The following is a 23,000-nucleotide window of genomic DNA, read 5'->3' on the forward strand; positions in this document are numbered from 1 at the left end:
AAACATAATGCCTGTTGTTCTGACGGATGTTCCTGTGAACTTCCCGGCAAGTAGTACGGAGACTAACCAGGATATTCCTAAAAGCTAATAAAAAAAAATTAAATAAAAATAAAATTTAAAAAAAAGACCTAATTTTTGCAAGGAGGAGTGTTTTTAAAAGTGTCTGTTGTAGTAATGTCTTTGCTGGGCTCTCAGAGTCAAAGCACTATGGACTGACTCCCACAGGAGTTGACAATTCTGAGTCATTGTAGCAAAAGAATCTTTCTAAAACCATTTTATTAGTATTGGTTTTAGAGCTCCTTTGAAGACAATCCAGATAACACGACCCGATTGTTTCTTTTTTTGTTAGCCTTAGTGCTTTTGTGCGTGCACTAGGACGGAATGTTCCTTGGAGACTGGTTTTCCCAGAAGTGGTTTAATGTGAAAGACAGAACAAAGTGCAGCAGCAGGTGATGTGGCACAGGCAGCAAAGCGCTCGCATCAGTGCTGTTGGCTGGAGGGGATCGGCGTTCCCTGCCTTTGTAAGGAACCTTTCGGCACGTCTCGGGTCATCAGCCAGTAGTGCCGGCATGTAATTGTAATATTGTAACAGCAAATTATAACTGGCATGTAGCACGTCCGTGTCCTTTGCCTATTTAGCATCGGCTTATTTTCGCTCTTTCAGTCCCGGAGGTGTAAACAATGAGAGAACAACTCCTGCCCTCCCTGCGGGCAGCGAGTGCTGTGTCCGAGCCCCGCCACCGCTCCTGGAAAACTCCCTGGCCTGCGGGGCCCCCGACAGCGCCGAGCCTCACCGGCCGATCGGGAGGCTGCAGGGCGGTGCGCGGAGCCCGGAGCCGCCGGCGGCTGAGGATGGGGCTGCCGGGGAGCCTCCCCCAGCCGCGGGTCCCGGAGGAGGCGGGGGAACGCCGCCGCTCCCTCCCCCAGCCCGGGAGCGCCGCCGGCGCCCGGAGCGGGGCGGTGCCGCCGCCGGGGTCTCCCCGCCCGGGGGTTGCCATGAAACCGAAAGCGGCTCCCACCCGCAGGGGTAGCGGCAGCGCCGGTAGCAGTAGCAATAGCAATAGCAGTAGCAATAGCGCGTCCTCGCCGCGCCCCCCGCCCGCCGGAGCCGCGCACGGAGCCGCGCCCGCGCAGCCGGCCCGACCCGGTAGCGCCCGCGCCCCACCGGCAGCGGCGGCCCCGGCCCGGCCAGGCAAGGAGCGCGGCGAGCGCCGGCACAGGTGCGGCGGGGCGGGCCGGGGCCGGGGCGAGGGTCCCGCCGGCGCCGGGACGCGGGCAGGGGTCGGGGCGTGCCGGGGAGCGGGGCCGGGCCCGCGGGCGGCAGCGGTGGGTGCCGGCCGGGCTGGCGGCGGCGACGCCTCCCTGAAGTGCCTCTGCCAGCCCCGCGGTGCGCAGGGAGGTCGGCGCGGGGCTGCTCTCCTCCGCTCAGAGAGGCGGCCCGGGTCGCAGAGCCGAAGTTGGCGCCCCGGGAGTTGTGCGAGGTGCGGCGGAGCGCTCGGCCCCGGAGCGGGGCTCCCTCCCTCTCCCCCGTGGAGCCGCTCTCAGCGCAGCCCTGCCCGGGATGCGCCGCGGCCGCCGCCCCCAGGGATGCCGGAGGGAAAGGTAGGCCCGGTGCCCGCCCCGGAGGCTGATGCGGGGCCGAAATTTTGGGGGCTGGGAAGGAGATAAAGCCGGGACTGGCTCGGATGAATGAAGAATGTCTTCGCAGCTTTGATCTTTACAGACTGCAGGGAACTGTAACGAGCATCCCCGCTGGTGTCAGCTGAATGCTGCTGGGGGGAGGGAATCTCCCCTCTGTGCTTGTGCAGGGAGTCTTCTGATTTCCCTTGATTAAGAGCACTCTGGGAGCATCTTGAGGCAGCAGGCTTTAACCAAACATTTTCAACACTCTTCATATTTAGAAGGAAAAATGAAGAGCTCCTATTGTTGGCACTTCTTGAATTGCTTTGCCTATTGTTAGCTTGGCCGCTCCTTCCCGGTACCAGCCAAGAACAACTTTCCTCATAACTTCCGTTTTATAAATACGGGATGGCTGAAAGGAGCGCAATGATGCGCTAAAAATAGCTGGGTATATTCAGGTCAGGCACATCTCCAGGCTGGCAGCTGAAACAGTTGTATTTTTAAACTCCCCTGCTGATTGCACACAGAGCATGGAGGTTTAGTGATGAAGGTAAAATTGGGGTGCACTGGAATGCCCTTGTGCATGAGCCTTGGTCTGGCTGTTTTTTCACTTCACCTTCTACTGTCTGGGGATTGTATTACATTACTGCTTTTCAGCTAAGCGTGAGGTGTGGTGCTGATGTGTTGCACTCAGCCTGAAAACACCCAGGACAACTTCCTTTGCTGTTAGCCTTGATTATCTTGTTTTATTTCTGTCGTGCAGAGAACTGTTTGCTGTGGTTGAGGACCTCTCTGTGTGAGCAGAAGGCAAAACCACAGCCCTTGGCTGAAGCGAGTTGATAGTTTCACATCAGGAGGGAGGGACGTGCCTGTGTGCGGGAGCAAGAGGAGGCAGTGCAACCCTCCGGATCACCCTGACAGTGAAAATCCAGTTGTTCCCAACTGCTTGGCAAAGGAGATATTGGAGAATAGATTTGAAATAGATCAGCCTGCTAGTATCTCTCAAAAAAAAAAAAAAATCTGCCCTCCCAGCACACTCTTGCTCAAATACATAACAAGGAGGCAGCGGAGCCTGTTATCGTTCCTTGGACAGAGAGGAAACCTTTATATAGCTGGAGGCAATGCAGGGGCAGGTGGAGGGAGACTAGAACAGGCTTTGAAAGTGAAGAGGTTTTGGTGCATTGGGAAGGTGGAGGGGTGGTGAGAGGTGATGTAGCTGTGGCTTAGAAGAATAATCCTTGTAGCAGCATGCAGGGTGGATAAATGAGTAATATTACATTTCAAGAAAAGTAAGGGTTTGGAAATGAGTGTTCTCCCCATTCCTGGAAGTGTTCAAGGCCAGGCTGAATGGGGTTTAGTGGAAGGTGACCCTGCCCATGGCCAGGTGGTTGGAATGAGATGATCTTTAAGGTCCTTTCCAACCCAAACGCTTGATTTGGTGAAAAGGAGAGGATGATAGTGATGGGTGACTGTTTTGTTTGTGTTAATAGACAAGAAATACTGTGTCATGCAAAGACATGAAACAGGAGAAGCTGGTGAGGTATTGTGAACATCTAAGGCCTGAGAGGGAGATGAAGGTTGTGGAGCTGAGTGGAATAAGGTCTGGTTGTGTCAGGCTGGGATGTGGGCTGTGCAGAAGAAGGGCTGTGGGGGAAGCTTGGGCTCATTGTGCTACCCCTGGGCTGGTCATCATCCACAGCATAGGAAGATGGTCTGTGGTGATAGGGCACATCTGTGAGTACCTGACAGGAATCTTTAGGGTTAGAAACTGAAGAGTTGTAAGCTGCTGAAGGATAAGATTCAGAGTAACACCATGAAGGAAGAAAGAAAATCTTGTGGCACTTACAGGGTATTTATGGAGTTTCAAGAGGGTAAGGAATCACAGCCAGGAGGGAACAAGATTTTAAAGCTAGAAAGCTGCTCTTGTAGACTTGGACAAAAGGAATTCAGGTAAGTGCAGAGGACAGAAACCAGACGGTTCTTTATTTCACCACACAGGCTCCCTAAGTCAGGAGCAGTTCTTGCACAGCTGTCAAAGCTGTGGGACAAGTCAGGAGCTCTTCATTCTGTGCCTCATATTGCTTGGGTCACTTTGCAAAATCCCTTTACTGGGCAGGTGCAGACCTGTAGGGCTCTTCATCTCCTGGACTCTATTTTTGCCCACCTTCAAGTTATCCTATAGCCCTCTGTCTTCTTCAGTTCTTTGTCTGACCCTTTGATTTTGCATAAATAGAAATAATTCATAATCAGGAATCATCTGGCTAGGGAGAGATATTCCTTTCTCTGGTTTTTCAGGGAGTCTGTGTGAGTGGTAATTTTCTTGGTCTCTGATCCTGTGGGGGCAGTTGGTGGTGGCTGCAGGGATTCAGGTAATTTCTCTTGTCTCCCAAATGTTCTGTTCTTGAGAGCATTCCCTGCCCAGAGCAGTGTGGCAGCCTGAGGGTGCTGCTGCAGGACCCAGCCAGCTGGCTGGGACACCTTACAGCCAGTGTGCCCTTGGGTCTGGGTCCTGAGGTGAGGATTTCAGAAGCTCTTCTTTTGCTTTCTGAGGCTTTTCTGTCCAAGTTTCTTGGCAATAACTGCGAAGGGTTAATGATCACACTGTTAGTCATCAATCCCTTATCAGTACCAGTTTGGGCTGCAAGTGTGCAGTTGTTCCACTATCTTCCCTCAGACCAGGAAAGAAGCTAACCTCTTTACCCTGGTGTGTGACTGGGCTCTGGAAAGAGAGGAAACTTGAGTCATGCCATATTGTTAATATAAAATGTTGCCAAAATTTCCAGTTTCCCCTGCTCGATATTGCAACAAATACACAAGTGTGTGAGAAACTCTCTGCACCTAAGCCACAGTGGTTTTGATATGGGATTGCCCAGGGTGCTCTGTAGTTAAGCATGTTTGTCTCTGGGAGTGGGACTGATAAGGCAAGTTTTTGTGTGTAGTATACTGATATTTGCATACAGGGATTCTTTATGGCTGAGTATGTTGCTGTGAACTTACTTTGCAGAAGATTGTATCAAAACATAAAAGTTATTTGCTATTATTATGCAAAGCCACCTTGTGACTAACCAAACCTCAAGGTTAAGAACCATCTGCAAAGCAGACTTTCCCAAAGTAGGTGCTGTGAGACATGAAATGGTCAGACCTGTGCTAAGTCATATGGTTCACAGTCTTGTCTGCTATTATATCCATGTGCTTGAAACTGGAATGTGGCTCTATGAAAGAAAAAAAAAATACTGTGGCTGTCTGGCTGTGGCAGCATGCTCAGGCAGAGCAGCGCAGCTTTCCACTGCCCACTGCATTTGGAGAAGGGGCCATGGGAAAGCACCACTCCTGGTTCTTACCTCTGTAGATCTCCAGGCTGTCCTCATGGGAGGGACTTTTCAAGAACACATCCTTTCTCCTGTTGTTTTTTTTTTCTTTTTAAGAAAAGAAAACTATGACAATCTTTGTTGTCACAGCCAAGTTCATGGGGTCCCCGATAGCATCTGGGTTTTTACATTAGCAGTTACATTTTCAGTGACACTTCTGACTAGAAAAATGAGTGTCTACATGTTGACATCTGTACATATTAAAAAAAAAAAAAAGTTAGCTCCTCCTTGTAATTCAGATGAATAACCATTGAGTTGATTCATAGACTTCTGTATAGATGCTGGTAAAGTTCTTCATTAAGACTAAGTCAATGTATCTGGGCATGGAAAATAAAACCAAGAATATATTGTGCCTTAAACAGATATTCACGGCCAAACCAACTGAATGGTCAGATCAGCTGAAGTCCTGAATAGTGTGTCCCTATAGAGCAGAGAAGGAGATGTGAATCTGAAAGCCCCTAAGACTTAGTTCTGCAAAATCTGTACTGGCCAATTATTTGTTAGGAAAAGTGAGCACTCACTTTGGCTTCAGTACATTAAAAGATAAAGCCTGTTAGTTGTCTTGCTTTATATCCCTTACTGGCTTTTTTTTCAGTAACTTTTGTTTCTTTGGTTTGTTTTTTTTCTCTTCTTTCATTCTGTTTCCTAAATGCTGTTGCTGTCTTTTCACTCAAGTTCGTCCCCTTGAGTTTGCTTGAAACTTGGTGAGTGTTTTAGCACTGTGCTTGACTCTGGAGGAGGTCAAGGGCTGCTCACAAACAATAACACTGGCCCACTGCTCTCTATTCATTTTCAGAGTCAAGCTGTTTAAAATTAAGATCCTGCTCCTACTCAACTTCTCCATTTGGGGTTTTCCCCAAAGCTTCCCAGAAGCAGATGGCAGTTCCTGGAGCAATGCCTGCAGAGCCCTACACTTTCTGCAGCGCTGCCTCCTTCCGAGGAATCCAGCTGGATGTGCCCTTCTCTCAGAGCTGCCAGGCTCAAGGAAAGCCCATGTACAAGCTGTTGTGCTGTTCTGGTGTCAGCCTGGTGGTGTGCAGTCCACAGCCTGACCAGGAAGCAGCCTGAGGACAGGTGCTGAAGGCAGGGATGAAAGGACACCTCTGGGTTAAAAAGCTTGACTGTAGAAGGGAGCTTAAGCTGTGCTGAGAAATGCAACTCAGATCAATTTAATTGATCCCATAAAGAAGCAGCATGCCTGCAAATTGGTGCCTTTCCCTTTGCCACTGACTTCATGATGCAATGGTTTGTCTGTTCCAGAGCTTCATGGAAGGTTCAGGAAAACGTGCTGTAGGTTGAGATGCTCCCTGCGAGGGAAGATGGAAATTGAAATAGGCTAGAAATGCTTTGAGAGAAAGCTCAGGTCAAGGGAAAAGGCAAAAGATAAAATGCAATTTTATGTTGCATTAAGTACAAAAGAGAATAGAAACTTTATTTGGAAAATGAGTATTTTAAATAACAAGAGACTTAAAAATTATTGCTTTCAGAGAAAATACAATAGGGTACTTTAGGAAAGAAAGAAAGAAAAGAAAAACCAAAAAAACAGGAGACCAGAAAGCAAAGGTAGAAAGCAAAGGAGGATAAAGAAAGAGTGGGGGTAGAGATGGAGCCTAAGGCACTGCCATGAGGGCAGCACATTTTGGACTGGGGAGGGAGGCTGATGCAGAAAGCGGGAGATGGAGGCTGCCAAGAGTCTTACGTGCACAATTAAATTCAGACTACAAAACCATTAGGCTTTATGGCCACTTAAGTTATTACAAAACCAAATAAAATGTCTATTTTCTTAAAATGGATTTTATTTCCGTTTGTCAGTTCTGTTTGAATGTGACCTGCCTGTGCAGCCTGTGACATGAGCTGATGTGACCGAGCCAATGCTGTTCCTCTGAGAGCTGCACTTCATTTCCTGCACTGGGTGGGTTCACCTTGGCTTTGCCGAGCTACTGTGGAGGGCTTCACAGGATTGAAGTTTCTTATGTGTTTCTTATGGCCCTGTGGGTTTCCTGCTGTCCTTGTAGTTTTTCTTTGATCATATCATTCACCAGTTTTGTGGAAGGTGAAATCTACTCTGTGTCTTGGATTCCAACTGTGAGAAACGACCTTGGTAACCTTGTGTCAGTCCAGATGGTAAAATCTGCAGTCCCTACATCATTGCAGTAAGGCAAAATACTTTTCAGTGGCTTGCTTTTTATCCTAACACTTCTAAAACATTTTTATACATGATCTTTTCAAAGCTACTCTGGGGGATTTCCACTCCCTTGCTGTTTTAAAATGCTCATAGTGCTGTGTTAACCACAAAGCTGATGCTTGTACACACACACTCTCTCTCTCTCTCTCTCTCTCTCTCTCTCTCTCTCTCTCATTTTCTCACCATTGAGGACCAGCTGCAGTTTCCAGGTATGGCTTTACCAAAACATGTCTTGTTAATGCTGGCAGGAGCTGAACTTGCCAGAATTATTATATCTCATTTCTGAAGGGCTATTCAGGGGCTTGGCACGGAGGGGTTGGGGGAAGGCTGCAGAGCCAAAAACATGTTGGGAAACAAGTTCACCCCCTGAACTGGCAAAGTGGTGCCACGATGTTGTCGGGGTGAGGGGCAGAGCCTTCTTACTGAGATATCTGTTGTTGCTTGGGAATGTGATAAAGCACTCAGGGATTGCCACAGAAGTGATGGCAACAAGGTTGTTTTCCGGCTGTGAATGAGGTTATTTTAAGGCATAACAATATTGTGTTGATTAGAAATAGATTTCTTGATAATGCAAAATTAATTAATTAATTATTTTTAGAACCTCCAGGGAAAACAGTAGATGTAGCAAATAAGTAAACTGGCTGTAAAATAAAAGCTGCTTTAGCACCAGACACACTTCATTAGTTTTAAGAGTGTATTTTTAATTTTTTTTAAACGCTGTGTTGTAACCTGTGTCTTAAAACCCTGATGAAGTCTAGTCTTATGGGAATTTATTGTAATGCTTGAGGGTACTTCTATGCAAAGGAAACACTGCTGTCTGACTCTGCATAGTGAAAATTTGCCTATGGAGATGAGCAAACTGATGCTTGCTTAGTAAGGTTTTACTGTGCCTTGAGGATGAGGTAATATTACAGTTGGAACTTCAATAGTCTAGTGGTGTCTGTATACAAAAGAAAATGTTTATTCTGCTGTCCTCTGCAGCAACATCCCCTGGGGTGGCTCAGGCACATATCCAGTAGGAAATTGTTGCTGTTAGGAACACTCTCTCCTGGGTACCAGCTGGTCACTGCCCTGCAGCTTTTAAGGGATCAGGACAACAGCAGAGCAGTTCCTGAGGTTCACTTGCTGCCAGGTGAAGTGGGAGTGAGCCCTGAGTGTTAGCAGTGGGTCTGTGTTGGTGCAACAGGGGACCCTTTCCCTCCTCAGCCTCTGTGCTCGACGAACACACACGATGCAGCCAGGGTCCTCCCACATGAGGACTCTGCAAGTGTGTTTGGTTGTCAGCAGTCAAAATGTTCTAACCCTTCCTGGGCTGGAAGGGACGAGGATGATGCCCCAGTGATGTCAGATGTCATAATCTCCTGTTTTCACATGACTGCATATAGCTTGCTATACCTTAAATATGTATCTCAAACTGTATAGATATTTCTAGTCATTCTTTAGCAAACTGTTATCTCTTCCACTCTGTGTTGAGCTGAGGCATATATTTCATGTCCCCAAAATAGTAGGGAGGGCCTTAGAGTAGTAAATCATACAACTTTGTTATTTTAATTCAAAAGTACTGGAGGCAGCTAATCTGTTTATAAATTTAATAGTTTATAAGACAGCTTGGAGAGGGTTGTTTTAGTGCAAGATGTGTTCCCCTCCATCCTGTTTCTGCCTGTTACCTCCCAATGAAGTGACTTGATCTTAGACCTCAAAATTTGACAAAACTTTTCCCACTGTGACTAAGACAGTTTTGATCTACCATAAAAGGTAGATAATTTTAGAGGGAGGGACAGGGCATCTTCTAAGATTTGTCCTTACCAATTGTCTTAGGACAAAGCAACAGAGCTGAGCTAGAGCTACAGAAAAGTAGGTGCATAACCTTTTTTCTGTGCCCTGTTGTATGACACAGAAGCTGGTAGGTGAGGAAGGTGCTTTTTACTGGGAATACCCCAGTCCTGGAGGGTGGCTGTGCAGCACCTTCCCCTCATGCAGTGAACCTGGCAGAGGTCAGGCTCTCAGACACATTTGCTGGGCAAATGGATCCTGCATGGATCCTGTCCATGTGTGATGATCAAATCCGTGATGATAACCTGGATATTTCCCCTTCTCAGTCTGAGACATGGTGGCACTCAGTGCCTGTGCCAGCTGTCCTGGAAGTTTTGGCTGCAATGGTGCACTCTCAGCTCGTGGAATAATGTACTAACCTTTCAGGAGGGCTTGGCTTCATATGAGAGAAAACAGGAAAAACATGGTCTCTTAAAAAAGCAGCCACATCATAAGGAATGTTTTTTCCTGTGTGCAGAAAGTATGTTTTTGTGGCTAGAGGAAGTTAATCTGTCCACAGTAATTCAGTGTGATATCAAGGTTCCACACAGCCTCTGTCATTCTGACTGCTGTTGCTGGAGATAGAGAGAAGCATTGCTGGAGGGGAGCTGTTTGAACATGGCTTTAAAATGTTGATGCAATTTTATATTCTAGTAAGTCATGCCCATGCTGATTTTTCTCCTTGTTATGTTCTGCTCAGTTTCGGAACAAGAAGCAATCCTAAGTGTGGAGCATTTTACTGGAAAATGTTTGGGCTCAGTTTTGTGTGGTGGTAGTTAAAACAGGATAGCTCTCAATTTATAAAGTTTATTTTTGTTATGAAAATTCTCCCACTTGGATTATTTCCAGTGAGGTTAAGGCATCTGCATAAAAGGAGTTGTTCCAGAAGCATTTTGCTTGTGCAGCTCATGGTGCAGGCAGGGCTGGGATGCTGAAGTGGTGGGAAGGTGCAGCTGGGAGCTCTTTGTACTGCACTGCCTTGGAACTCCCACTCATTGGTAGCCGTTTATAGGACTCGGGCTTAGCTTCTAGTGATTCATACCACTTTTTGATGTGTGGGCAGAATTAATTATATTTATTTCAGTATAGGGAAATCCTTTTTTTTTTTTTTAATGTGTGGGTTTTTCAGCCTCCATAGGTTAGGGCATTTTGTGTGTGTGCTGTTGCAATGGAGTTGGAGTGAAAATCTCTTTACAGAGTGCACTGTGTCTGCCACAAGAGCATCATTATGCAGCACGAGCCTGCCACTCTCTGCTATTTTAAACCAGCATTACAGTTCACACGTGTGCTGAAAAATTGCAGCATACACAAAGGCAGGACACCTTCCCCTTGCTGGAAGCTGTGAGCAAACAGAAGTGAAAGCTACCTCAGCCCCTACCTACATTGGTCAGGCATCAGCGTAAGCAGGAAATTGATTCAGATAACCCTGGGGTGCTCTCACTGTCACAAAACAGCACTTTTTCCTCTGACGGTTTCCCTTTGGTTTCAGTTCAGAGAGCCCATGCACTGGAAGCCAGAAGTGGGAGCAAAGCTGCTGCAACCTGCCCCGAGTCACTGGTGAGTGCTGGGGTGGGAATTACACGCTGCCTGGGCTGGTTTGGATCCCATCCCACCGAGTGCTGGCTGGCACAGGGCTGCTGGTTCTCAGCTCCTCCGAGTCTCCCCAGCTGATTCACACGGGCACCTCTCCAGCTTGGCCAAAGCACTGCCAACCTCAGGCTCTCTCCTGGGGCAGCCCATTTCTTCCAGCAGAACAGCTGCAAGCCCTGCAGCAAAGCTCAGCTCCTGCCAGCAAGGCTGGCAGCAGTGGTGAGCCCCCTCATCTTCTGGGAACGCAGAGGTTTCCGCTCTGCCCGCTGAGCAGGCAGCCTCCCCTTTCACCTGGGGTGCTCCTTCCCGTGCCCTGAGGTGCCCTCAGCTGTTCGATACTACCCTGGGCAAGGCTGAGGTGGAGGACGTGCCTTCATGGAGATGCCAAGAATCTCAGTTTTTAGGAGTGGGATCTGAGTGCAGTGAATTATGAAGGTATTTAAAGAGATACAGGCTCTCATTTCAGCAAGAGTTGGAAGGTGTTGTACCACAGCACAGTGCTCCTTGCAGAAACAAATAGGAGAGATTTTGCTTGATTTAATGAGCAGTGAGAGCTCTGGAGGAGTTTCTGGATGGAATTTTGGGCTGCTGACTGTTTCTTTTTAATGTGTCCTGTAACTTTTTTTGCCTAAAACATGTCACCTCAGCTGGGGTTTCTGGAGTTAAGGAAGATCCCTAAAGGCAAAATGGGTAAAACAGACGTTTTTTGTTGGTTGTGGTAGTTTTATTTTAGTGTCTTTTTACACAGTGTGGCATTAACTTGCTAAACCATACCATCAGATGAGGTAAATGCTGGGGCATAATAGGACTGGGGAAATTGGATGCCAAGTAAATGGGAGAGAGAGCAGTAATAAGAGAGAGAAAGAAAACTTGTTTCAGGGTTGTCACTGACCCATGGCAGAGTGAGTTCTTAGGCAGTTCATCCTGTGGGTGGTCCGTGCTCTGGAAATTAATGGTGACAGCTCTCCATCCGCCTTAGAAGCAGCAGGAGCACTCTGCTGCTGGCATCTGCTGCTGAGGCAGCCCAGACATGAGACTGGTAATCCCTCAGACTGCATCTTGTCATCTCTGGTTGACGTGAGGAAAATAGAATTGCTCCTTATTAGGTGTCAGGGAACCGGGAACCCCATTTTCAGAGGAGGAAAGATCAGCTGTTTAAAAATGAAAGAAGCAAATGGACAACCATGTCTGATTTGAAGCAGAAGGCTGTTCATTTGGAGGGACCAAACAGGGTAATTTGCAAACTCCTGTTGGAATAAGTCTTTAATGGCTGGAATATGATTATGGCTCATATTCCTGAGGGCTACTGACGTTGGATGATCAGTTGTGCTGGACTGTGTCAGACATTCAGCCTGCTGAAAGGCAGGGAGACGCTCACAAGCTGGAGAGGTGAATACTGTGTACAACCACTTACGAGGGTGCTGAGTTACAGGAGCACTTAAACGTTGGCTGTGGAATACATTTTAATTGGTTAAGTGCTTTGGTGTGTTTTTGAATCAGGCACATCATCTGTCCGCGGGATTTCCTTGCTGAGTATGGATTGTTAAAGTAGAAAGGAAAATGGATGTTGCTCTCTGAAGCCCAAGGTGTTCTGTGGCAGCTCACTAATTACTGTTTTCGTGGGCCAGGCCACTGCAGCAGGGAGGGAGGGAGCAGTGTTAGCACTGGGCACACTATTTCATGCCAGAAACAAGGTTGTTAGTGGTGATGTGTTGGCCCTGCTTCCCTCCAAAAGCAGCAAATGTCCCGGGTGACCTTACAGGAGATGAGTGAGAGCTCTCAGAGAGGTGCTGATGGCAGTAAGAGTGACTCCAGTGACTGACAGGGCGGGTGGTGCACACAGAGGAGAAATAGCATCCCACAGCACAGCTGTAAAACTGAGCACTTCCCTCGTGAAATGAGCATCTGAGAAGTCAGGTGTGTCATGCTTTTGTACAGTTCTGTAAGGAAAACATCCTCTGAGTGCAAAGCTGCAAGAAATGCCAAGCAGAGGGGCTCTAAAGCTTGAGCTACTCGCAAAAAAAGAAGAACAACTGCAAGGTTGAGGGACTGGTGGGAAATCTCAAGGTTTGTGACTTAAGGCTTGGAACAAATGTTGATGTTTTTTCCTGTTGGAAAATTAATGTTGCATTCCTGTGTTGTGTATGAGTTGCAGTAGATTGAAAGAAAAATTTACATTGCACTTCTGATTGCAACCCTGTTTTTCTTTCTTTTTTTTTCCCACCACTTCTTTCAGAGTTTATATAGCCAAAACCTTACACATAATTAAGTAAAGTAAGAGTTTACTGCTAGAAATGAATGATCAACAGGAAAAAGACAGATGTCAAGTTAAGAGGCTTCAACTCCTGTAACACTTAAACTGAAGGTAAAATCCCCCTGCTACTTTTTTTTTAATATGCTCCTTGCTGTGAGACCCAAAGCCATCTCCTGCTTGAACAGTGCAATGAACTTGTAGATTTATGTGGGTGGGCTCTACTTTAAGTAGAGACTTTGCTGGTGAACATTAAGGTCAAGACTTGGCCTCTGCTTTCCCCAGCTGAGACTCTTGTAGTTTTTTAAGACTAAGAACTGCTGCAAGAAAATGAAAAAAAAAATCAAAACCAAACCATAAAAATCTCAATTCTGCAGAATAATTTTCAGATCGTGAAGCCCTTTTCCAAAGAAGCGTGCTTTGATGCCTGTGGCATGATCTTTGTTTTGTGGTTCTGTGAGTGTTTTATTATTCTTCCATAGCTGGCACCACGTTTCCCTCTGAAACTTGTCCCCCCCCTGCAGATGAGAGCCCTCCTGCCAGCAGCAGCCTGCTGAGGCAGAGTGGCTGCCAGGGAGCATTTGAAGAGCTTCTCCCTGCATCTGCTTTGCTTCCAAGTGCAGCTCCCATGGCCTGTGACGAACCCGCTGCTCTCTCGGGCATCTTCACGCGCCAGAACTCCTCCAGCACCAGCTCTCTGGACTTCGAGCCTGACGCCGACTACAAGTTTGTGGAAAGGCTGGAGGAGCGCTACAAGTGTGCCTACTGCCACCTGGTCCTGCACAACCCGCACCAGACGGGATGCGGGCACCGCTTCTGCCAGCACTGCATTCTTGCTCTGAGGTGAGAGCAGACTCCTCCCGTGTCCGCAAGCTCCCCTTGTTCCCTTGCCTAAAAAAACAGCCCACATCATCTATAAATCAGCAGTGAGTGCCATAATAATATTACCGACCCGGTAAGAGGCTGAAGGAGTCAATGGAGTGGCCCTGTTGAACCCAGTGACTGCATGCTCAGTGTTTTAAAGGTGTCTCTAAAGACCTTGCCCGGTGCTGGTGAACCACAGGGAAGTCAGCCTAAAGAAATTGTTGATGCTGCTACTGCTGTGTGAGGTGCTGCTGTGGTCTGTCTGTCTGCCACTGTGCTCTTCAGAGGAATTTGTTGCATCGATGTCTCACAGTGTTGGTGCTGGTGGTTAGATTAGTCTGTGTTCATTGGCTTCTGTATAATTCCCCTGAATTTAGCGGAATTTTAAAACTGATGTTAATATTACCTGATGCTGCAGTCAGATCACAAGGCTGCTGGCATCCCTCTTCCTTGGTACAAATGAGTTTACCCTCAAGAGCTGTCTGGGAATGCACTATGGACTCTGCTGTACCTGAGGGCAGAATTTCACCTGGAAAGGCTGCAGATGAGCCTCTTCACGTGGATGTATGTCACTAATTATCCTTTGTGAATTTTAGATTCTTCATATTTGCTGCTTTGTCTCTGGATTGACTCCTTTTGCACTGCCTCTGTGACTGTTCTCCTGTGACCTATTACAGGATTTCTGGAAGCCTTTTAAGAAAGAAACCATTAGATCTCTTTTTACTGTCGTAGCAAGGAGGGCACTGCTTCTAGTAGGCAAAGGCTGGGTTTAAAGAACCCAATGAGATTTTCTGAGATATGACATTTGTGAGCTGCAGATGGCCAGAGAGGGACTAAGTCCTCTTAATTAAAAAACATCTTGTGGTTTTTACCATTGAACACTCTTAGGACAAATTCTGCTTTCTGCTTTCTGTTGTGTATTCACGATTGCTGCTTTATGCCCTTTTTGAGCTGTGGGCAGAATTTGGCCGTGTCGTTGCCAGATGAAAGTGTTCTTAAAGGACTTTCTTTTTTTTCTTTGTTTTTATGCTATCTACTGCTGACTTCTGTCAGAGTCAGATTATAGCATAGCCCAATTTAATAAAATAAATTGAATTTTCTGTGGGTTAACACAACTCTTCTTTTGCTCTAGAGAGTTAAATGCAGTACCCACGTGTCCTGTCGACAAAGAAACAATAAAAATGCATGAGGTAAGTGGCTATAGCTTTATTTCAGCAGTCAGCATTTACTTGGCAAAGGCAAGACAGCTGAGAACAAGGTGGCTTTTAGTCCTCAGGGCACAGCAGGGTTTTTGCCTCTGAAATAATGCTAAAGGAAGCAGTGTACTCCGTGATGCTCTCCGAGGAAGAAATTATGGCTGTCTAGCTAAAGCTTCATTTTATACCTCATGTTCTAAAGTTATTTCATTCTAGTCTTCTGTATTTCCAGTAAAGTGTTGAAGAATTTCACAAAGCTTTGAATCCTCCCAAGTCATCAAATGTCTGGTTTTTTATGGAGATTTTATTGACTCGCTTCTTACATGCTCTGTCTTGCTGGGATATCTTGTTTATCTGATTGTCTTCATTTTCACTTAGCTATAATTTGCTTTCTTGACTATCTCCATTAGATTTCATTAACCCTGAAGACCTAATTTACTTTGGGGTAACTTTTAGAGGAAAAGAGAAGTTCATCCTTTTTATTTTGCAAGCTATTGTTGGTTTTGGTTGTTTTGTTTTATAATGGATTAATTTGTCCTTATTTATATTCCAAGGCTTAAAACTGTACTGTATACTGGTCCTGCCAGAAATTTTCCAGGGAAATCAAATGTCTCCTTCCTCTCTCTCCTGCTCCTGATAGAAAATTATAATCAGACCATCCACAGGGCTTTTGTTTTCCATTTGCCATCTTCTACTTCTTGCAAATTTTGATGACAACAGTGCGGGAAGATCTCTAAATTTAAAGACTTAGAGTTTGCTCTGGGGGCTTCATTTGCTTCTGCATACACAGCTGAGAAGGGTGCTGCTTCTCAAAGGTGACAGAAACGATATCTCAGCATTGCCTCCATCCCAAAGGCACTGCTGGAACATAGTGGAGCATGCACAGAACTGGTTTAGCCTTCGGGGCCTGTTAGCTCCAGCTGCTTTCTTCTAAATACAGGCAAGCTCCGGCAGTGGTTATACAGCTCCTGTGCTACTAATCCTGCTGGTTGTGGGATGGATCAGTATTTGTGGAATAAATGCATGGGGGGAAAAAAATCCCTATGCTTACTAGAAATGTCATAAATGGTTTAATTTATAGCTTCAGTACAAATTTTCAATATTAATTATCAAGAGGCATACTCACAATTATGCCATCTACACTTGAACACCTTGAAGATCTGTAGTGATATTTTGTTCTTTTATATTATTTATAACATCCCATGTGACTGCATATTAAGGCTAGTTTGCTTCCTTTGCAGGTATTCAAAGACAACTGCTGTAAAAGAGAAGTACTCAATTTGCATGTATTCTGCAAAAACTTTCCTGACTGCAATTCAAAAGTAATTCTGGGGCGATATCAGGTTGGTTTGCTTGATCAAATTTTGAAGCCTTTGATTTTCATGACAGCTCTGTGTATTTATGATCAGCTAAGTTCCCGTGATTGTCTTCAGAGTTATTGTAACAATGTGGTTTACCTACAAAGATTATGACAGCTATACACTGTAAGTATCATATATTACAGCTTTTAGCTTGTTCCAGCTTTGCCTTAGGGTTTGTTTTTGTTGCTGTTTTTTTTTTTTAATAAGAGCCATTTGCTGTATGTAGCCTTTGTAAATTGCAGTGTCCATTCATATTCTGAATGCTTAGAATTGTTGATTTGAGGAAATGTGCCAGGTCACACTGGCCATTTAACATTTAATCTGCTGGTGTGTGTTGCAGGAGCATCTGCAGCAGTGTTTGTTTGAAAGCATGCAGTGCACTAATGATGGATGTCAGGATCAAATTTTTCGCAAAGACTTGAAAGAGCACTTGAGCCACCACTGTAAATTCCGAGAAGAGAGGTGCCAGTACTGTAATACATATGTGGTGTTAATTAATATAAAGGTAAGATTATAAACCATTCCCAGGAATCCATAGCACCTGTTTCCCCTTGATATCACTGAGTGAAAAGTTTCCACCATTGCAATAGCACTTAACCCCTGAAACAAAATTTGGCTGAGTAGCTGAAGGAGACAGTGTAATAAATGTGCTTTAAATCATACCAATTATTGATGCTCTCTTATGAACAACAAGGTGATAGGTGGCTTGCATTTGTATGCTTGGGATTATTTTTTGCATGGCTTCCTCTGTATACACTGCTTTACAAAAATGAAAGCCATTACTTTGTTCTGTTTCTTTTTCTTCAGAATCATGAGAAAAATGACTGTCCTGATTTTCCTGTGCCTTGTCTCCAAAACTGTTCACAAATAATTCTGAAAAAAGAGGTACTATTATTTTTTTTCCAGATACTGTGATTTAGCAGATCACATACATTGATGAAAACAGAAAGTTATGCTCCAGACCACATTGGCCCATGCCAATAAAATTTCATTGCTCTAAGTGTTTCCTTTGTTTGATCCTAAAAGGGATATATCTCCCATCTTCTAAGTGGATTCTGTCACTGCAAGCCATTGGTGTTTTGCAGCATGGAAAAATACCTGGCTTGCTTTTTGATTCTGAATACTCATTTTCCTCGTAAAGCAATTGGTGGTATCATGACAGTGGCCTTTATTCACCCTTTTTGCAGGCATTTAGACTTTATTAGTGCTTTGAATTACTAAGTATTTATTTAATGACAAACTGCTTCATTAACACATGCAGATTGAAAAGCACCACGCTGTGTGTCCCGAGGCAGAAGTGGACTGTCCGTATAAGCAGTATGGCTGTCATGTAAAGGTACTGTTTTATAGATCTTTGTCTCTACCAGGACTGGACTTTGTCTCCCAAACCAATCAGAATAATTAAAATAACCAATTTATGTCTTTTCACAACCATTTCTGCTGGCTAAGCTGAAATACTAGAGAATCAGGACTGCTCTTCCCTCTCTTTCAAGGCGTAAAAGAGACATTTTGAATGTTTACATCAATAAATTTTTTACCAACAGCTTCAAAAATCTGCTTATCTTATTATTTTATTCTTTCACTTCCCCCCTCTGCCTCACTAAGGTTAAAAGAGGGAAACTTGCTGAACATGAAAATAGTGCCCTGAGGGAACACATGCTGCAGATTTTAGACAAGAACTCCCGGCTGGAAGAACAGGTAAATCATAGTTAATAAGCACTGTTCACCAGCTCTTGACTGGTTAGAGGATGATACAAGATTCTACATTTGTTGCCTGGTTTAGCTCAGCTACATTTTAAAAGACCTTTTTTATGATCTTTTTACACCTCAAATGACAGAGTAAGCTCTTCTAGTAAAGTCAGTCAATTACAGGGAAACCTCTCTGTGCTCAGACATGTATATTCTCCACCAGGCACAGTGGGAGGCTCCTTGCTATTACTCACCTCATTTGCTTTACACTGGATATGAGGTTTAGAGATAAAATATTTTAAAGTTTCATTGACTAGCCAGGTTGCTCCAAAAAGCAGCCTGCAGCTGCCCAGGTCACCTGCTCTCTATGGAGGCAGCACAGAGGACAGCAGAGCCAGTTGTGAGCACCTTTCTGATCATGATTACTTCTTTGGCTCCCAGCAGGAGACACTGGGTGTATGCCCAGTCCTGCTAAACTGAATTTATCCAGTGATGGTGCACTTACTCTTTGCTTGTTTGTGCAAGAAATTAGAGACCCAAACTGCTATAACTTGGTTTTGAAGTGTGTATCCATCACTGACTCATCCCTTCTGCTGGTTAGAGCTCAGTAGAGGAAAATAATGCATATACATACACACAGAAACAAACATGCACGTGTGCATGTTAGTATGTATTAACCCACTACAGAGTTGAATGGATCATCATGATGGGAATGAGAGATAGGAGCCTCTTTGTACCTGGAGCCACACAGATCTGCTCAAAAGTCTGATAACCTTATGTGCAGTTCTTGCCTTCTGTGCTTATTCACAAATAGTGTATTAAGGAGTGCTCTATCTAGCTCACTTTGAGGATTTTGCATTGTAAACTTTTCCACTGTCTCTTATATAGTCAGATATGTTATAATTCCTTCATTGTATGTTTTGGTGCTCCTTAGCATTTACACTCTGATTTTTCCATCTGTAGATATCTGACCTGTATAAGAGCCTAGAATGTAAAGAGATTAAAATCCAGCAGCTAGCAGATGCCATTAAGAAGTGCGAGAAAGAATTCAGACAATATACACAACTGTTTGGTAACAATAGCAACTTGATGGTAAGCACTCAGGTGAGACATTGATTTTACTTATGTTACCAATTGCTTTCATGCATCCTGAAATATGTTTCTCCAGTAACAGCTGTCACTAATAGCACAGCAATAACAAATCTCCCCAATAACTTCTCACTTTTTTACAATATGGTCTTGTCTTTTCATTTTAATCGATACAGAATTTTGGATACGTGATCTGGGCAAAAAGCACTGTACAAATCCTCATGGTCAGATGCTCAGGGCAAATGTGCAGGTGTAAATTTGAATAATGAGTTGAATGAAGTGGTGCAGCATGAATGGGTTCTGAATGAGGGATGGCTTCTCAAGCTGTAAATGTGCTGAATTAATCATGAAGGAGCACTGGGATAGGTTTCTAAGCCAGCAGAGCACTTTGAATGCATCATATCATGCTGACATGCTAAAGACTTCACTATCTTAATTCAAAGCAAATAGCTGGTTTTATGGATGTCTTTTGTCTCTACTTCCCACCCTCTTCCAATGGCATGAACTGGGAAGGCTCTGGCCAGTCACCTGGATAAGTCTGCACGCCTGGAATCACAAGTGAAACAGCTAATACAGATGGCAAACCAGCAGCCAAGTAAATTAGACCTTCAGCCCCTGTTTGACACAATTGAAAACGTGAAGCAGAAGATTGCCCTGATGGAGACGTACGACCAGCGTTTGGGTACGTTGGCACTTTCCTGCACAGGTAGGGGGGGTTCGCTGATTTACTGGTGGCTAAGTAGAGGCTCTGGTGCTACACTCAGTTGGAGCTCTTCACTAGAAAAGGCTTTCTTCTTGCATTCTGAGATCAAACTGTGACAGTGTGTGTGGTGTTCCCCAGCCTTTCCCTACTGCACAATGTCTCCTGAGCTCCAGTGGCACTGCAGAGCCACAGAGATGGCCTTGGTTTGGCTTCTGCATTGTGATGAAGGCCGTGGTGCTATTCAGGAATTCATGATTTATAGTTGCCAGCTTATTCAACTACCAGCTGCAATTACAGTTTTAAGAAGTTAATAGCTGTAGTTTGTAGCTTGTACTCAGGCTTGGGTAGATCAGTTTTGCCAGCCTCAGTCTGGGTGCTCATTTTATCCAGGGCTCTGACAGTTTTCTTTTACCAAATCTCTCTCTCTTTTTTTTGCTATTTCTTTTTTTTCCCCTCTTCTCTCAGTTGTTTTGGAAGATCAGTCCAGCAAACATGATCTCCAGATCAATATTCACAAAGCACAGCTCAATAAAAACGAAGAACGATTTAAGCTTTTGGAAGGCACGTGCTACAATGGGAAATTAATCTGGAAAATCACAGACTACAAGATGAAGAAAAAAGAGGCAGTGGAAGGCCGTGTGCTGTCCATAGCCAGCCAGCCCTTCTACACCAGCCGCTGTGGATACAGGCTGTGTGCAAGAGCCTACCTGAACGGGGACGGCTCGGGAAAGGGAACGCACATCTCCCTCTACTTTGTGGTCATGAGGGGTGAGTTTGACTCGCTGCTGCTGTGGCCTTTCAAGCAGAAGGTTACACTTATGCTTTTGGACCAAAGTGGGAAAAAAAATCACATCGTAGAAGTCTTTAGAGCTGACCCCAACAGCAGCAGTTTCAAAAGGCCGGACGGAGAAATGAACATCGCCTCCGGCTGCCCGCGCTTCGTGCCGCACACCGTCCTGGAGAACACAAAGAACACCTACATCAGAGATGACACTCTCTTTTTGAAAGTGGTCGTGGATCTGACTGATCTGGAGGAATTGTGAAAAGCGTGCCCAACTGATGTGACTGCTGTAAGCACGAGGAACTGCTTTTGTAGTGAACACCAGCCATGCAATAGCAAATTGCCGCCAGTCAAGCTACTGAGAATGTTTCGTGGCTTTGGACTACAGGACAGATAATGAATTGCCAAAGCATCAGCCTTTCCTTTTCTACCCTTTTTTCCAAGACTGCATTTTTAAGGCAGCTAGAAGTCCAGGTTGGTGCAAATGTGCATTTGATCCAGATTGGTTCAGTCCAGGCTGGCGGGAATGCTTGGCTCCCATCACCAGACTGGTATTTGGAGATGAACCTTCTCCAGTAAATTCCCTGGAGCCCAGGCAGGCCTGTGGGCTCCTCTCCCTAACACAAAAGTGAAGCCATGCCCAAACATACAAGTGCATTTCATCTGTCTGCAATGGAACCATTTCAACATTAGCAAATTTGAATCAATGTATATTGATCCCTCCATCTCCTGGGATTTTGAAGCAGGGAGAATGGTTTCAATTAGGGAGGGAAAACATTTGCCAAGTATCTTGCATCTTTTTTATTTGTTTTAATTGTGTTTATCCAGAAGGCCCAGAGGAAGGAGCCAATGCCTCTTCATGTTTTTAGCCTGTTTTTTCAGCTGTATGGAGTACCCCCAGGTGACAACATCTTTCTTGTGTCCTTTCCATTCCTGCCTAGTGCCTTGGGACTGGTTTCCATTGGTGGTGAACATCCACAGTCCCCATCTGAAGCCAAAAGCTGCAGGTGCTTCTCACCTCTCAGGACACGGCCGGAGGCAGGGCACTCAGCCAGCCTGAGAGCTCCTGGCTGCGCTGCTGGAAGAGGTGCAAAACTCGTGTTCTTTTGCTTCCACATCTGTGCAAAAGAGGTATCTTCTGGCCTTACCAGCTCTACAAATGGCAGGAAGACCTTGGGGAATAGCTCACATAACATGCACTTTTCCTCTCTCCAGAAAGTCTGGGGAAGAAGAGGGGAAATGGATTAGGGAGTGAGGTTGCTGTAAAAATCCAGTTTTCACAACCAGTGCAGCTTTAGTGTCTGTTAAAGGATGTTAAAGCTGCTTACTGTGATGTCTGAAGATCTTATTTTTTATTCCAAGTTTCTTTCCATACTGCAAGGGAATGTGTGCATTGTACAGGGTTTATTGGAGACACACTCAGAGCACCAAAATCAGGCACTGAGGAACAAATGATTCAGAACAAATGTGCCTTTTTAAAGCCCTTTGGGTGCCTGTAAGAGGGATGTTATTTTGCATTCTCACTCATTTTGTTATTACAAGTGGCAAAATTTTGCGTCTCTCATCTCTTACAGGTCAGGTAGGGAAACACCACGGCATTATCTGTTGCTCCAAAGCTTCTCAAGAGACAGCAAGAAACTAAACTGGTTTTATAGTGAGAGTAAACTAGGCAGGATAAAAAAACAAAACAGGGCACAGACTGAAAGGGGTAAGATATAAAATTCAGGATGGCAAATGTGGCAAAATGAAAAATGCCCTTCCTGTGCAGGACATTGATAACAATCTACATAATTCAAGGATTGGTTCCAAGATGAAGGCAAAATACTTTATTTTGTACCTGCAGTCTTATTGCTAGACATTTACTTTCCCACGTGGTTTTCAGGACATAATTCAGACACATGTATTTTCTAACTCAGGGGTGGAGGGGAAGATACCTTAGTAATCTGTACCTCATGGTGGGTTAGCACCTGTGAAATCTTTGTTTTGATCTAGAAGTCCTTTTTGTTTTACAATGTCAAGATGTACTGAGTCACCATAGGGGCTTTCCACGTTCCTGGGGACAGACTGTGAGGAACAAATTTTATTCTTGTGTAACACCACCACTGACCTCGAGTCATTTCAGCTGCAAAACAGAATGAATTAGCCATAACACTTGGTTACAGAAAGAGCAGGCTTGTTTTAACAGTGGTGTGCCATTCTGTGACATCAGCCCTGAGCTTGGATTTCATGTCGATTATTACTTTAGTATTTGTCATGTAACTTTCAGAGTGACACAACTTGCATAATAACCACTAATAACTGATGGAAATGGACCATCCATGTGTCCTGGGGCTCTCCAGTACTTTGAGAGTTAAATACAGAAAGTGATAAAGAACTTGGACAAGCAAGGGAGGGAAGATGAAAGGAATGTGTGTGGTCTGTGTCCTGGCAAAATCCCAGCCCTCTCTGCCTCTACCACCCCAAATGTAAAATGGGGATAATAATATTTGCA

The 23,000-nt window shown here is 45.1% G+C and overlaps 1 protein-coding gene across 1 annotated transcript; it reads left to right on the plus strand.

Moving 5' to 3' along the window:
- Window positions 1-13,208: 13,208 nt before the first annotated feature.
- Window positions 13,209-22,238, plus strand: TRAF5 (TNF receptor associated factor 5). The gene is made up of 10 exons (XM_062489273.1): window positions 13,209-13,669; window positions 14,823-14,880; window positions 16,128-16,229; window positions 16,588-16,752; window positions 17,055-17,132; window positions 17,509-17,583; window positions 17,853-17,945; window positions 18,900-19,040; window positions 19,539-19,707; window positions 20,194-22,238. Exons 1-10 carry the CDS (start codon window positions 13,455-13,457, stop codon window positions 20,769-20,771), a joined length of 1,674 nt encoding a protein of 557 aa, XP_062345257.1. The 5' UTR covers window positions 13,209-13,454; the 3' UTR covers window positions 20,772-22,238.
- The last annotated feature ends 762 nt before the right edge of the window (window positions 22,239-23,000 follow it).

Source organism: Cinclus cinclus, chromosome 3 (assembly GCF_963662255.1).
Source record: "Cinclus cinclus chromosome 3, bCinCin1.1, whole genome shotgun sequence".
NCBI classification, from domain to species: domain Eukaryota; kingdom Metazoa; phylum Chordata; class Aves; order Passeriformes; family Cinclidae; genus Cinclus; species Cinclus cinclus.